The following is a 16,254-nucleotide window of genomic DNA, read 5'->3' as shown; positions in this document are numbered from 1 at the left end:
ATGTGAATGTAAAAAGAAACTTTGTTGCCCAAATAACCTGAATTGCTTCCCTTACAGTAATATTTCATGACCTGTCAGGACTCTGGGTAAATAAGAGTTTTAAATTCAGTATTTCTGACTTTTTTTTTTTTATTTGAACAGTTTATTTTTGAGCTCTTTGATAATATGGCACCCTCAATACCTTTTGGAAAATATGCTTTAATATTATGTATTTATATTAGTTTTTGACTGAAGTTCTTGGAAATTTTCATGCTGAAAATAAACTTACTGTATCTAATTTAAATGCTTGTTTTAATACTTAAAAGAGATGGACAAAAAAAGAAATTAAAATTACTCAGAAGGCTGCATATTGAACTATTTGACAAAATGGGATCATACTTCCAAAAAAAAGACATTATTTTGGTGAAAAAATTATTTTATAAATATTTATGATGACAAATTTTAATGGAACTTTGCATTTATAGTTCACTGACAATTTTAGCTCTCATCTCCATGCCATGTTTATTTGCTGATATTTCCCCATTTTCTTTGTTCCTATTATTTTTCTCAAGCTTATCTCTGTCAGATATTGCAGTGTCTTGGAGTTCTTAAAGAAAGCTTTAATATGAGCCCCTCTCAATCTAAGCAACTAAGTATGACCCTAAGTTATTTCTAAGTTCATGGGAGTAGGCTATTGAAAAATCTGGCTGCACGAAAGGTACTTCAAGCAGGGCGCTCAACAAGGCTTCAAGGCTGAGGGAAGTTTCTCTTAAATCCCTAGATCTCCTAAGTCCCTGTGTTTTTATCTAAAATTCTTATTTGGTCTTAGACAAGCCCCTACTTGAGGACTTCAGGTTTTCTTTCTTGGTAGGGAAATTAGTGCAGCTGCAGCACCGTGAGTACTTCATGGAACTGGTTCAATAAGCTGTTCTGTCAGATGCTGCACAGAGTAGTCCAGTTGTTAGTCATTTTTTGTACAGAGGAAGAGCTCCAGGTGTAGTAAATCATTCTTGGCCTCTGCAAATATACAAGCACATATATTGTAAACTGTTTTAAAGTTCCTCAACTGTTTCCACCTATCACTGCTTAGATAGAATCTTCTACATTTCACCCACTAAGTAAACTTTAAAAAGTCTGACCCTCTTTTGTCCTGTGAAATCTGATCTACCTGTCACCATCAAGGGACATCTGGGATTCATCTTATCTTTTCCAGTGGATTGTTGATTAATGGAAATTGTTTTGAATGGGATTCAAACATGACAAAACTCCATGGACCTTATGAATTACAATAGGGTAAAATAGGAGGTCAAGTTTAAAAAAAAAAAAGAAAATCGATGTGAGGAAGAAAATGAAGCCATAATAATATGGACCACATTACATGCCTAAGTGAGGATGAAACTCCTGTGTATATTTTAAAATGGGTTTCACAGATCAAAGGAGTTTCTGATCACCTTTAAAATTTTATATATTTTCATTGCTGTACAGGAAATCTTGACCTGACAGAATGAATAGGGATTTTAGGTATCCAGCACGGGCTCAGTGTTTCAGTAATATCTCATGAACCTTTGTGAGCTAAAAGCCATAAAAGACCCACCTAGGACTCACAGAATTAAAGGAGGAACAGTTGTTTCCTATTCACTGGAATTTTTTCATCCCTGAAAGGTCATCATGAATAGGAAGTTTGAACATAAATGGATCTAGATTAAACTTTCAAGTTTATTAGTTCTTTCTGATTCTTCAAGGAGTGCAATGGCAGCAGTTCCTCATATCTGCAGGGGCCCATAGATATTTTCTAAAAGAAAACAAAACTGTTAAGACTTGGCTATAGTACCAAAATTGGAATAACCTGAAGCAGGACTGTAGTAGTTTTATGGCCAGATATCAGGGCTGCCACATGCTCCAGGCCAAACACAGGCCATGCAGATGTGGTTAGCTAAATTCCTCACAGAACCACATAGCCCATGCAGAGATGCACTGCCTCGTGCTCACTGCTACACTGACTTGGCCCATGATTTCTGGCTGTCTCAAAGTGCCTGTCAATCTGTTGTGCAGGTAGACAAGCTGCATACTGTTACACAGCTCCCAGAATCAGACCCTTAGCTGGACCAATATGTAACTTCACTCAGGCCGATGGAGCAGTGCTAGCGGGTAGCCATAGAGGGTCCCCTTCCCCTAAACCATCATGCAAGTACCAAAAGCAGGCTGATCTTTTTCAAGAAAACTTTTTGGACTTAGTCTATAGTTTCTCTTGTCCAGGAGCCAGCAGAAGTAAGGCACAGCAAGACTGCCTCAGAACAGCAAGTGGCCTTATCTAAAGGTGTGCAAAGTGTTTAGAAGAAAATAGCAATTTACTTGAAAATATATGCAAAATACCCCACTGGTTTTATCTTATCTTCTGTTTCAGCAAATAGAATACTTATTTATAGGCTGAGAACTTATATCGGGCTTTGATCATATGTTGCACAAATGTCAGCACAAAGAGGCTCTGAGCTCCACTGACATATAATACAAACAAAAACAGTAAATTTAAGTTGAAAAAAAAAAGTGGATGTGCTAAGTTTTGTGCAGTTCCTATATTTTCAGTCTCAGTGACCTCCTTCTAAAAATGAGAAATGTTTAGAATTCAGACCACAGATTTTCTCAACACTGTCCATTTTGGCATAAAAAAAATGTTATACAGCTTGTGTAAGTATTATACATGAACATGGAAGTACTTGTGCTTTTTTAAGCAGAAGAAAAGATTCTTCCTGAGGGAAAGACATCTCCAATGCCTTCAGGTAAATTTAGGATTGAGGATTTCAGCAGGAGAAAAGTTTATGTGACAGGCTGTGACCCTTTTTCACATCTGTGTGCCAAGATAAGTATGTATGTCTGTGTTTCTGACTCCTTGCATGTATTCTTAATGGCTTCAAGTTTCATATGAAAACTTTTTTAAACACAAGCTCTGCTATTTAAATCCATTGTTTTATTTTGACCACAGTATCAAAGAATGGAAGTATTTAACATCAGTCCTGGTCACCTGCCGTGTCCTGAAGGCTTGTTATGTTGAAGAATGTTTTTTATTTCTTTGATTAAGAAGTAAAATCCAACACAACAAACACAGTATTGAGTTCTGTACAAAGCAGGATTATGAATTCTGTATGTCGTGTGCTTTATTGGGCCTTTTTCTCTTTGTAAAAATAAAGCTGTTACAAGCCAGGAAGTTCTGAAGGTAGAGCCAAGCTTGAGCCAAACTAGAGAGCTGGCTTGGATTTCTGCAACCGAGCCTTGGCTTGGGTATCTGCCAAACCAATAGACCTGACTGTATTCATTTACAGGCAGAAAAATTCACAGAAGGGTAGGCACCAGAAGATTTTGTGGTAGGAAATAAGGCCACTGTGTTCTTCTTTTCTTGTTTGAAAATAGAACTAAAGCAGATCTTGGGTCAAGCTGTAACTATCTTATTGTTCATCCTTTGTATAAGAGCAGAACATAAAGACCACTTTTTCTCTAATTACAGAGCTGTAGAGGAATAATGAATTCCCCACATATTTTTCTGCTTGCTTCAGTGTCCAAACTTTGTCTTGTATCAAAAATTTGCCCAGATCATAAAAAGACCCTGATTGCCCCTCAGATTTTCTTTATATTTTAAAATCTTAACTGAAATACTTGCAACATTTTTTTTTAATCTTCTGTATTATATTGATAGAAAAACTGTGTTCTCCGGCAGTAAAATACCAGTTACAGGCTTTGACTTTCAACCTCCACTTTCAAAAAGGAAAAATGAGCTCTGGGTTATTACTCTTTGATACATATTTCTCTAGAGTTAGATTTAACCCACATCATTTTTTCTCTTATGCCTTACTCCATTGAACCTTTTGTAACAGGAAAGCTATTGCCTTCTACTTAGATCACAGAACTTTTGACTAGAGTTTGACCCTTTACTTTTGGGGTGCATCAGACTCGAACACAAAGCGAATTAATTGAAAATTTCCTCACATGGTACAAAGAAAATTAGATGACAATCTGTGGCTAAGGCCACAGCTTGTATGTGTGCATAGTCCACAACAAAAAAGGTTTGGAAGTTGCGACCCAAGATTATTCAACATTCAAATAAAATAGCCATAATCACATTCCAACAGTGAATGAGAGGCCAGAAGGGCTAACCTGGGTTCAAGCCAAGGGCTTACAAATTCATAGCCAAGACTGCCATGTTACTTTGAGAGGAGATTAGAAAGCTTAGTTTTTAACACAGATTTTATTTTAGATTTTAATAATAAAAAATGATCCATTCATGTCAAAAAGTGACATGCAGCCTCCCTGTCTTTCATATCCAAAGCTGTAATAGTTTGCCCTTTTAAAAAATGCAGAAAACTGTTAGTGAATGAAGGGATAAGAATAGATCTGAGAAACATAGGTGACTATTTAATTCTAAGAAGAGGTATTTTGCCTCGACAGCAGTAAGACTGGGAGCATAAGAAGTCTGGGAATAAGCCAGACTTATTTTCATTAATGATTGTCTAATAGGAAGAAGTAGTTTGAGGGCAAACAGAAGATACAAATATCCTATAAGTATATTGTCTAGTTATGTGATCGTGCATACATCAAAAACTTTTCATATGAAGCCTGCCATCAACACATAGGATTGTCTGTGATTTAGGATTAAAAAAATGTTATAGTCCTCAAGTAGAGGGGGAACAACTGTTCATTTCATCGGGTATTCTACCAGATACCATCCAGGAGCAGATCTCCTTACGGCAGTAAGGTGGAGGACTCCATGGATCTTAATAATCTGAGGTAGTCATTCTGCCAATGTTTGCTTTTTTCTTGTCTCAGTTCTTATGATGTTTAATGTTTTTTGTAAAGCTTCGCTCCTGCATTCCTGTAATTATGCGAGAAATTCAAGTTACTTCTAAGAAAACCCTAGTGAATCCCTAGCTTTTATCGTTGCTTGCAAAAGAAGACTTCAAATATCATTCTTCAAGGATCAAATACTGGAAAGGAAACAAAAAGAACTCATGTTTATTTTGCCTGAAGACTCATGATTTTTAAAGCTCGTCTGTTCTCTTGAGAACCTGTCTAATGTTCTTCAGTGCTAAGTAGCAGCAAGAAAATGTATGTGGGTAAGAAAAGCCTAAAAATCTTGTCAACAATGTACTTTATGCAGTAGGAGTGGTCTTTATTTTTTATATTGGTAGACTGACTTCAGAGTTAGATTTATATGTCTCACAAATCTCCTGAAGAATTAAAAAAGGTGGGGTTTTTTTTAAGATCTTCTCAATTGGAAGTCCCTAATTATGTGAACTATGAAATCTTAGCTTAAAGAAATGCAAATATGTATCAAATGCTTCTGATTCATTTGGCCACAGCAATTGATTTATGTCACTGAGGCAAAAAGAAAAAAAGTTAGTGGCAAGAGCTTAAAGAACAAAATCACATAGTTCTTTTTTGTCTCTCCTCAAACAAAGGGTAAAACCTGTGTGGAACAGAGTGGCTGTGCACACATGTTTCTCCACATATGTGCACAAGTAGAATGAGTTCCAACAAGAGCATGGTGACCCTCTTTTGCTTAACCACAAGGCTGTGGTTAAGACATGTACAGTGCATTTCTTATTTCCCATTTACATATGGTCTTGGTGTTCTTTCAATACTTTCATGGAAAGAACAAAGAAAGGTATAATCATCTGTTGAATTATGTGTCTTTTTTGTCTAAGCAGAAACTGTCTCCATCTGGCAGCTGTGGAACACCGCCAGCTGCATGATACTGCAACTGGCAGTCCTGAATAGGCCTGCTGATCTTCTTCTCCTTCTTTTCTGCAGGACTGCCCACCAGAAGCAGGTGATTTTCGTGCCCAGCAGTGCTCTGCTCACAACGATGTCAAGTACCAAGGGCAGTTGTATGAGTGGCTCCCCATCTCTAATGACCCTGAGAACCCATGCTCACTGAAGTGTCAAGCCAGAGGAACAGCTCTGGTTGTGGAGCTGGCGCCAAAAGTTCTGGATGGGACACGGTGTTACACTGAATCCCTGGACATGTGCATCAGTGGCTTGTGCCAAGTAAGGAAAGAAGCCCTGCCTCAGCCCCTCTCCTCATGACTCCCCTCCTCAGATCTCTCTCACATGCTCACTCCCTCTCCTCCTCCATGCTTTTGTAATTTTAGGGTCTTTATTTTATTCATCTATTTTCAGATTTCTTTTACTGTTGGGTTTTGGGGTATTTTTGGAGGGGGTGGGGGTGGAAGGGGGAGACATGTATAACCTAAATATTATTTTCTCACTTTATGCTGCTCCCTTGGGGTTCTTTTGAAGGATTTTATTATGTTTTTGAACTGTTCTCTGTAGCTGCAGTAGTATATCTGATTTGAAGCACCAAGTATAAAGTAATGTTGTAGCTTTTAATTTAGATACATCAAAGTCTTCAAGGTCTATCAATCAAATTACATTATCTTTGAGGATTATTGCTCCCTGTAAATCAGAAACCTGTATGGCAGTAGATGAGGCACTAAAGTGAAAAATACTGCCATTTTTCCTGTAAGGACTAAGCAAGCTGCTACATCTCCTTGGATGTTATCATTCCTTATTTGTTACCAATGAAAATTTGTAACAAATGGGGATTTTTGACCCTTCACTTCACAACGTGTGGAGATCTCTTGGTCATTCAATCAATTTACTTGCATCCTAATTTGGTTACTAATTTGCATCCTAATTTGCATCCTAATTTGCATCCTAATTTTATTACTTTGGTGCTTTTATTTATACATTGATGCTCTATCATTGCTTCTGTTAAATTACTTACTCTGTCTACATCAGACTTTATTCTTTTAAACTACATGTAGGCTGCTGGTTGATGAAGGCGAGGACTTTTTCACCATCTCTGTTAGGTTCTGAGCACACCTGTCTCAGAAACAGTTGAGTGTAGATTCATGTTTCATTGCACAGTGACCTTAAAATCTATGTAAACTTGATGTGTTGTTGGCTTTCTAGTATTTTCAACTGCTTTTTTTTTTTTTTTTTTTTTGTTGCCGGGGCGGGGGGGGGAGCTTTCCTCTCTATTTCTTTTCTCTTTTATTTTCTTTTCTGAGCAAGAAGCAGTCCTGAAGTAAATGAAATAGAGTAGATCGTTCCTGGATTAGTCTCATTTGTGATCTGAAGAAGGCAATCATCTAGACCTCTTGACTTAAACCAAGGGCATGCATCTCAAATTTCTAGATTGCCTAATGAAGCAGCCTACTGGAAGCACAAAAATCTGGATGGGAGAAAGATTCAAAGTTTTTTGCATATAGTGGCCTAGGTTTTACAAGCAGGCTGATTTCTGGCTTAGTCCAAATATGAAGCATACTTTTTCTCAATAAAACTTTTCCTTAGAAACAGAATTCCTAAGCATCTGAAACAAACTCCTTTGCATCCTCATGACATTTTTACTTGGAAGTCTGAAGGTAACTGCACTGCTAAAACTATAAACACTGATGTTATTTCTCTGTGGCTTGAGAATAGATATAATAGACTAGCAGTAGTGTCCCTGTGTAATTTTAGTTAAACTAACTCTTTTCTTATATACCCTAAAATGGTAGTATAATTTTTAATGCATAAATGACTTTATAGTTCCCATGTTCTTCAACATTCAGTTTCTTCAACCAATTTGCCATATATTTACAATTACCACATTTTTGAGGATGACCAAAAAAAAAAAAAAATTAAACTACAAATGCTCATGCTGTATTCCTCACAGTGAAAAATGGGTGTTAAATTTAAATCAACTCAAAATATTATTGTCTCAGTGTATCCCTGTTAGCCTGTCATACCTTTGTGACAGTAGAGGTACTGCATTAAAAAATCTATAATTAGGTTTGTCCTAACTATATGCTATAGGAGAGAAATTGCTTTACCATCTATCACAGCAATAGCTAGTCCTACATAAGTAGTCCAGAATGGTAAAGAGAATGGAATTGTCCATAATAAATGGTGAGCTTCCTTTAAAAGCAATGTCTTCCATTGCTTCTATAAAGGTTATTTTAGAAGTTTTGGAAACCATAGTATTATAGAAGAACCAGTGGGGCATTCTTTCTCTGTAACATTTGTGTGAATAAACTTATTTCTGTAATTATAGAGAATGCATGGAAACTTCAGACAAGACAAAATGTGATTTTAGAAATTATTTCTATTCATTTGCAGTAAGAGCTGCAGGCTACCACTTAGCTAAAGTGGTTGACATAAGCATAATAATCATGGGTCTCAGTAGTTTGTGAGAATTCATAAATGAACCTGGAAGAAAAGCAACATTTTCATGAGATGTCTCTGAAATGGCATGATTTCGGGCAGGCAACTGTATTAATATACATATGTTTTGTCACAACTGCAAAAAATTAAGTCTCCTAACATGTATCTTCCATATAAGGTCCTGAAGATTAAAAAGTGAAGTGTGTTTCTTATGTAGTTTAATTGCAAGAGCCAGATTCTGCACCTGGTACAGGGCAACCCTGGTTTTGTATGCAGATTGGAGAATGAGATGCAGCAGAGGCAGCCCTGCAGAAAGGGACCTGGGGTTCCTGGCAAGTTGAACATGGGTCAGCAGTGCCCTGGCAGCCAGGAGGGCCAACCCTGCCCTGGGGGGCATCAGGCACAGCATCACAGCTGGGCAAGGGAGGGGATTGTCCTGCTCTGCTCTGAGCTGGGGCAGCCTCACCTCCAGTGCTGGGGGCTGGTTTGGAGTATCACAATATAAGAGAGATACTAAACTGTTGGAGAGTGTCCAAAGGGTCACAAAGATGGTGGAGGGCCTTGAGGGGAAGATGTATGAGGAGTGGCTCAGGTTACTTTTTCTGCTCAGCCTGGGAAATCTCTTTGTGGCCTTCTCCATCCTCATGAGGGGAAACGGAAGTACCCATCTCTTCACTCACATGGCCAGTGACAGGACTTTGGGAAATGGCATGGAGCTGAGTAGTAGAAGGTTTTAATTGGTCATAAGGAAAGAGATTCTTCACCCAGAGGTTGGTTGGGCATTGTAACAGGTTCCCCAGCAAAGTGGTCACAGCACCAACCTGTTTGACTTTAGGAAGCATTTGTACAATGCGCTCAGGCACATGTTCTGAAATTTGGAGTGTCCTGCACAGGGACAGCTGTTGAACTAGATGATCCAGATGGATCCTTTCCAACTCAGCATATTCTATGATTCTATAATAACAGGTCTTTTGCAACAGTTGCACTATGTTGAAGGTGAATAATATGTTTTCTGGATTACTCAGAGCAAAACTACTGAAAGCAACTTTAAGTTTACCCTCCTATTGGCTTGCATTGATCTAAGTATTACAGCAACCAAGAAGATGTTCTTGAGATACAATATTACACAAAAAACATATCTTTATTTAATTAGGTGCAAGAGTCCTGAATTAGTAAAAGTGACATTAAGATCAGTGTATGCTGAGATAGAGCATTTTTCCCAGTAGGTCAAACAACAGTGTTAATTATCTTAATTAACCATAGGAATGTATTTCTTTCCATGCAAGACTTGGGTCAACCCATAGCCTATTGTGTGGTCACCAACTGTTCTTCAGATTACTGAGATTAAAGGTTAATTGTATTGCTTCTGTGTGCCTCAATACTCACTCCTGATTTAAAGGTGATGGATTTCACTCTCATTGACAAGACTGTAATTGTAAAAAGGTGCAGTATTTGGAAATGTTAAGATCCCTCTCTCATATTTATGCTTTATTTTTCATACAGTTTGGAGGTTTAAGACTACCAGTACCTTAATTGCATATTTATGAGTCTTTGTTTAATTATGAGATTTTGAGCTGAAGCCTTTGTTTTGCCAGCTGGCCACTTAGTAGTTAAAGTTAGAAGAGACGTCTGGTTCTATTCCAGGCAAGCAAAACCAAATTTGTGTATAGAACAGGCTGTATCCCTGCATCTTTGATTCCAGGAGTATGGTTAGAGATTCTTAAAAATATTTTTAGTTTTATTTATGGAGACAGAGTTTTGGAGAAGTTAATCAGTAGCTGATTCAGGTATACTTCAAGGCATAGGCCAGTACCCATGACTGTGATAGTTCAGAAATCATGCAAGCTGCAAGCATTTTGCCTCTCTCTGTATTATATAAACATGGATCTTTCCATATTATGTAAATGCATTTTCCCCATGAAGAGATGTATAACTTGCCTTTTTTCTTTGTGTGAAACACCTAAGAAATTAATAGGAATTAATGTCTGAACACAATTTTTTTTCTCTCTGTAGTTTTATTCTTAAATGCATCATGCCACAGACCAAACAACAGCATTTCTCAAACAAAAATACTCAGAATGTTATATGTTCTAGTTCTTCCTAATCTTCTTGCTCCTCCTGAAAATTTTAAATGCCTTCCTCTATGGATATCTCTGTAATTTGGGTGTCCTTTCTTTCTCCTTTTTTTAAAGAAATAAGATTACTGCTCAGATGATTGAGTCTCATTTTGAGTTTATCTCAGCTTGTAACATGTCCCATTGGTGTATTACAACTAGCTTGAACCTCAGTGCTGAAGTCAATAGAATGGTCTTTAAGGAAATAATGATTTGAAGTTCCACATTATGAAATGTCTTTATAGATAGAATTAATGGGTATACTGAGGACAACACATTTAAAACTTCCAGTTTCTAGTTTAACTTCCCCTGTTTGCAAAATAAAATCCTGTACTTCAAATCCTTTTTTATGGTTTTGAGAGTATTAAGCAATTTCTGCATACAACAGTTGAAGGTGTGAAGTTGGAGAATGATGGGTTGATCCTGGCTGGATGCCAGGTACCCACCAAAGCTGCTCTCTGCAACCATGTCAGGAGAGAAATTTTAACTGAAGGCTCATGGGTTGAGATAAGGAATGGAAGAGGTCAGTCACTGATTACTATCATGGGCAAAACAGACTTGGGGAAATGAGTTGAATTTATTGCCAATAAAAAATCAGAGGAAGAGCAGTAAAACAAATCTTAAAAAACATCTTCCCCCCTACCTCTCCCTCCCTTCCTCTTCCTCCTCCCTGTAAGCAATAAAGGGAGATGGGGAGCAGAGGTTACAATCAGTTCATCACACATTGCTCCTGCCGCTGCTCGGGGAGAGGAATCATTCCCCTGTTCAGTGTGGGATCTCTCCCAGGGGAGACAGTTCTCCATGAACTTCTTCAGCATAAGTCTATCTTGTGAGCTGCAGCTCTTCACAAACTGCTCCAATGTGGGTCGCTTTCCACAGGGTACAGTCCTTCAGGAACAGCCTGCTCCTCCTTTTCTTTGAAATCAAGCTCATTCTTTGTCATCACACTTCACATTACTAAAGCAAAAAAACCAGGAAATTGGCAGCAGTGAGCATGTGTGTTGGAGTACTGATTTATACACTCTGTTTCATGCAGCTCAAACCTTGTGTTTAATCTCTCTGAAAAGGAAGCAACATGGGTGTTTAACTTCCTTCCTTCCTTCCTTCCTTCCTTCCTTCCTTCCTTCCTTCCTTCCTTCCGCCACTTCCGCCACTTCCGCCACTTCCGCCACTTCCGCCACTTCCGCCACTTCCGCCACTTCCTTCCGCCACTTCCTTCCGCCACTTCCTTCCGCCACTTCCGCCACTTCTTTCCGCCACTTCCGCCGCTTCCACCACTTCCGCCACTTCCTTCCGCCACTTCCTTCCTTCCGCCACTTCCTTCCTTCCTTCTTGTTTTAATTTTTGGGGTTTTTTTTACCTGCATAAGACAGGTAAAAATAAGATTAGGTGGTCACCTCAGCAGGCTCTCGAAAGCTTACAAGCCTGCCTTGGGCCCTGACTGTCCATGTGGGATACACTTGGGATGTAGCTGCAGGAATTTGCAGCTGGGTCCATGGCTGCTCCTAGTCATTCCTTAGCTTGGGATCTGATTTCTTTGCATGCCTTCCTTTCAAGTCAACTCCAGTTCTGGGGAATGAGAACACCAGGAGTCTATCCCGCCCCATGTTAACCCCTGATCTGCATTTTTCCATCCTGCAACAGTAATTGGTCTAATATTAGTGACTGTTCTTGTCCTCCTTTAGCACCGGTAACAAGGAGGATTGTGTGCTGATTTTCACAAGATCCCTTTTTTCTACACTTAGACGTTATCTAACTGTGAAAACTCTGAGACAGGAACTTCCAGTAGGAGATTTTTTCCTGTGTTTCTGTCTTTCACTCACACAGAAGGACTGAAAGTGCTGTTATTTGCCTGTTTGATGGCAAGGTGGAGAAATGAACAGCATTTGTTTTATTAATTCTCTACAAACAAGCATCATTTTGGTTTCCACCAACCCATATTACTTTGGCAGTGGTTTGTCCCCCATGGCAACTTCCAGTAATAATCTTTTTCTTCTGCCAAGGCTGTGACAGAAATCAGGTCATATAAAGGATATTATTTGTGGAAAAATATGTCAAGGTATTTACATAGTGCTGGGATTTCAGTCTTGTGTAGTTCAGCTATTTCGGCCTCCTGTTTGTAACCTTTTTTTTTAATAGTCCATTGAAACCTAGATGTCTTCTGCAGAGATAATATTTCAGAAAGTACTGAATTCTTGAATTGTTGTTCGTATGTTTTGAACCTATGTTGGGCTGAATGACTGAATTGCCATTTGAATATTTTGCAGGTAGCAAATCATAATTTTGTTCTGTTACTGATGAATTTCAGTTTTTCTGAGGCAAAAGAGGTAGCTTTTCCCCTACTGTGACATCTTTCCAGCACACAGAAAGCAGTGAGGTGGAGAACCATGATTCATAAGAGTAGTAGCCAAATGGTTAAATTGCTCATCATGCCAGGTAGGAACAGTTTTGTGGTGGAGAGTGGAAGGGAAATGGGATTATCTTTTGCATGTGAAAGAATCCTCAGTTGCACTATTAGTACTCCCCTGCCGTGAGTTAGCAATTTTTTACTTTCTGGACAAACAGAGGTTAGCATCTCCTCAGAGATACTTTGCTCTAGTCTTTTAGCAGAAACAACAAATGCTGACCAGCTTATCTACTACTCACATGTCTTTGACCAGCAGCACTCACAGCAGTTCCCTTAGCTGGTGGCAGAGGGAGGAACATTGTCATTTTGAGGCTTGACAATAATGAGAAATTTAAAAGAGCAGCTTGGAGACTTCTAAGGGTTCTCTTTTAGTTACCAGGAAGTAATCTCTGTTCATGTATTTCTTTTGCACACCTAAAAGCCTGAGTTGTTAGAGTGGTGCAATGGCTTTATTGCTGTAGGGGATGGCAAGATGTCTTCAATGGCAGGGCAGTTTTGAGAGTCCTCAGCAAAACAGGTTTGTGGTTCTCACTGAAGACCTTGGCAAGGGGTCCAGTTACTGTGAAGACACAGGACAGGTGTTTTGCAGGCATTTGAAATAGCTTCCTTTGTCATCCCATATGTCTTCTAGGGCCTGCATGCACTCCTCTTACACACAGAGCAGCAGCATGGAGTACCATATAGACTAGCCAAGCTGTTTCAGCAGCAGCCTGGGAACAAGTAGCTTCTCTCAAGTATTTGAACTGTGGAAGATATCTGTTCCTTGATAAAACAGATTATGTAACTGCTGAAGCACCAGAAAATCCTTGCTGGCACTGGTATAACAAAGCTCTGCAGCTGGATCCCCATTGATCCGGCCAACAGAGGACAGACTCCTGCCAACAAAAGAAGCCTGTACAGCCCCACAGAAGAGAGCTCAGAATAGCAATTTCAAGCATGTCATGAAGTCACCAGAGCTTACAAAGAATCGCAGTCACATGTAATGTGTCACAAGTGTCAATTAAATGCTTTTTCAATTGGTGTTTCATGTTCTAGGAGAAAAGGATAGGCCCAGCAGGCAGAATTTACTCTTGGTTTCTCAATGACATGGCTACCAAGAAGCTGAGGGAGAGCTACCCTAATGAATTTTGTCTTAGATTGGCCTTTGCAATCACTTTCTGATGTAGTGTTTTAATATTCTTCAAAAACTGATAAATCTTCCCCCTGGAACTGCTAAAATATCTAGACAATAGATGTCATTCTTCTGGAGAAAAGCAAGTATTTCAGTGATGATCTGCTAAAGAGCACTAGCTAAAAAAAAACAGTTAAGGCATTCTTGTCTCCTTCAAGAAATACACAAGCATGTAAGGAGAAAGGAGAAACTAATTTTTACTCCAACTCAATGTGGATATGTAAACCTAAATACAGTGGAAACCAAAGTGTAAATTAAATGGTAAGTGAATATGAATAATGACAGAAGTTTCTTTTCTTCCTGTTTTTGCCTGTTTATAAACTCTTGGAAGTTAGTTCTGTTTAAATGTTGCCTTTTACACAGCAGCAGCCTCTGGATTTCTGTATCATCAGAGAATGAATTACAGAGAGCTTTGTTCATATGTCTGTGGACTCTCCTATGGTGGTCCACAACAAAAAAATTGGTTGGTTAAAAATGAATAACCTGGAAAAAATCAATCTTTTTTTTTTATCTTGGAAGATTCCTCATAATTAATTTGCATGTAACAAGTTAACTTTTCCCCACCCAAGACTTTAGAGCATCTGTAATCCTTATTTAGACATGCCGGCTTTAAAATTAGTTTAGTTTCTGTTTGTTAAATCAAGGATAGCTTCAGAGCAATTTTATATTTCTTTTTCCCTGAGAGAAAATTAAGAAATATAAATTTCTCTTCAGTTCCTTCTGCTGCTGGGTGTTTGCTGTTTGCTTCTAGAGCTTTGGCTGAACCATTGATTCTCAATGTATTGTTGGTGTTTTCCAACACCTGTATTGGTATTGCTGTTCTGGTTTAGTGAGGCTATATAAGGGTCTTTGTTTAAATATATTAATAGCAGAGAGCTCTGGCTACCTGAGAATGATGGGACAGGTACCAGGCAGGATCTGCAGATTGGTTGCAGTGGATTAGTGGTAGATAAGGCAACCAGCAGCAACAAATCTACAGTCTGGCCAGCCATGTTTCATGTGTGGGGAGGTGTATCTTAGCCACTTCAATGGCTGTATTTAACAATTGGGGTAGTCATAAGTAACTGAAGTTTGTTTCACACTGCCTGAACAGTTGCAAGGTATGCTTCTCTCGAATTACCTTGCCATTGTGAAAATCATCTTATGGTCTTTGATTATAGCTGGAACTCCACCAGAATTCCTAAGGACCTGAGGGAGTCGTGCCTGGTGCTGGTCAAGATTGCCTATGACAGGATAACGTCATGAGGCTATGCCAGGAAAATGCTGGGGCTCTAAAATGTCATCTCAAAGGCATCGGTGCACTGAAGGGCAGATACCTCATCAACAGAAGCTGCAAGTCCTCCTGTCACAGACACCAACACAAATCCAATTTGCTGTACAGGCTCAAGCTTGTTCTCTCCCCAGTAATCTGGAGAGTAGAGCAGCTCTTCATGCTGATTCTGTAAAACAGGATTTTGAACCCAGTTGAAATAATGGCTCTGATCCAAAACCTTTTTCAACTGAGCAGTGATAATCCACACAAGTCCCACATTGAGCCCCACATTAGTATCTATGCGAAGGGCAACTTTGTTTTTCCCAGATTCTCAGAACTTCTTGCGTTTGAACTGCAGACATGCCCCTTGACAAACAGAGAGATTTATTTATAATTGCCTGGATTTGCAAGCTTGCTTTATTACATTATTTCCTGCCTAGGATTTCTTAATACTGAATAGAAATTATTATGAAAACTTCTTACTTCAGGGCATTTCCAGACTAGCAGGGCTGTCATTGCTGGTCCAGTTTTATTTCTGGAAAAACCTGCTAAACTGAGCCAGAGTTCAAGTCCACAAGGGGAACACATGCACTTATAACACTCATGCACGCACTCAGTGATTAGTTCCAACTCCTGTCATTGGACTTGTAGCCTGATGCCTTTAAATGACATGCAAGCAGTTGATCTGCTAAGTTGATAGCCATCTCTTTTCTTGCAGCATCCTGTAAAAATTATTTCGCCGCGTGTCTCAGAGTCAGGAATATCCTTATTTTTGTTTTGTCAACCTGTGAGCCGTCAAGTGGAGTAAGTGGAGGGGGGAGGTTGGGGGGAAGACGGGGGGAGAGTCAAACTCAGCATGAAGTCTGGGACTTCAGCCTAAAATATAATATGGAATCTTTACCTCTGAGTAGAGCTGTGGTGCCTTATGCCAGAAAACAATACAGTCTTGGCCAACTAGGGATTAGCTGTTATTATTCTGGCTTTTTGTTGCTAGACTTTCTACACTAAACTCATAAGGAGAATAAAAAGTCAGCTCACTTTAGAGGTGATGAAGAAGGTCTGGGCAGGCAGTTGGTACTCACCTGTGATTTCCTCACTCTGGTACTACATGGCTGACATTTTCCATATACTAAGA

General features: G+C 39.0%; 1 protein-coding gene across 4 annotated transcripts in view; it reads left to right on the top strand.

Annotated features, from left to right (window-relative positions):
- ADAMTSL1 (ADAMTS like 1) overlaps nucleotides 1-16,254 on the top strand; it is a 391,950-nt gene that overhangs the window by 251,432 nt on the left and 124,264 nt on the right. For all 4 annotated transcript variants that reach the window (XM_071424947.1, XM_071424948.1, XM_071424950.1 and 1 more), the window contains one exon: nucleotides 5,779-6,015. In XM_071424947.1, the coding sequence (XP_071281048.1) occupies nucleotides 5,779-6,015 (237 nt within the window). The remainder of the gene's footprint in view (nucleotides 1-5,778; nucleotides 6,016-16,254) is intronic.

Source organism: Agelaius tricolor, unplaced genomic scaffold (genome assembly GCF_023055355.1).
Source record: "Agelaius tricolor isolate 1412-34295 unplaced genomic scaffold, bAgeTri1.0.p SCAF_4, whole genome shotgun sequence".
Taxonomy (NCBI): domain Eukaryota; kingdom Metazoa; phylum Chordata; class Aves; order Passeriformes; family Icteridae; genus Agelaius; species Agelaius tricolor.
The sequence above is the reverse complement of the archived record's forward strand: the minus strand, read 5'-3'. Positions and strand labels throughout refer to the sequence as shown.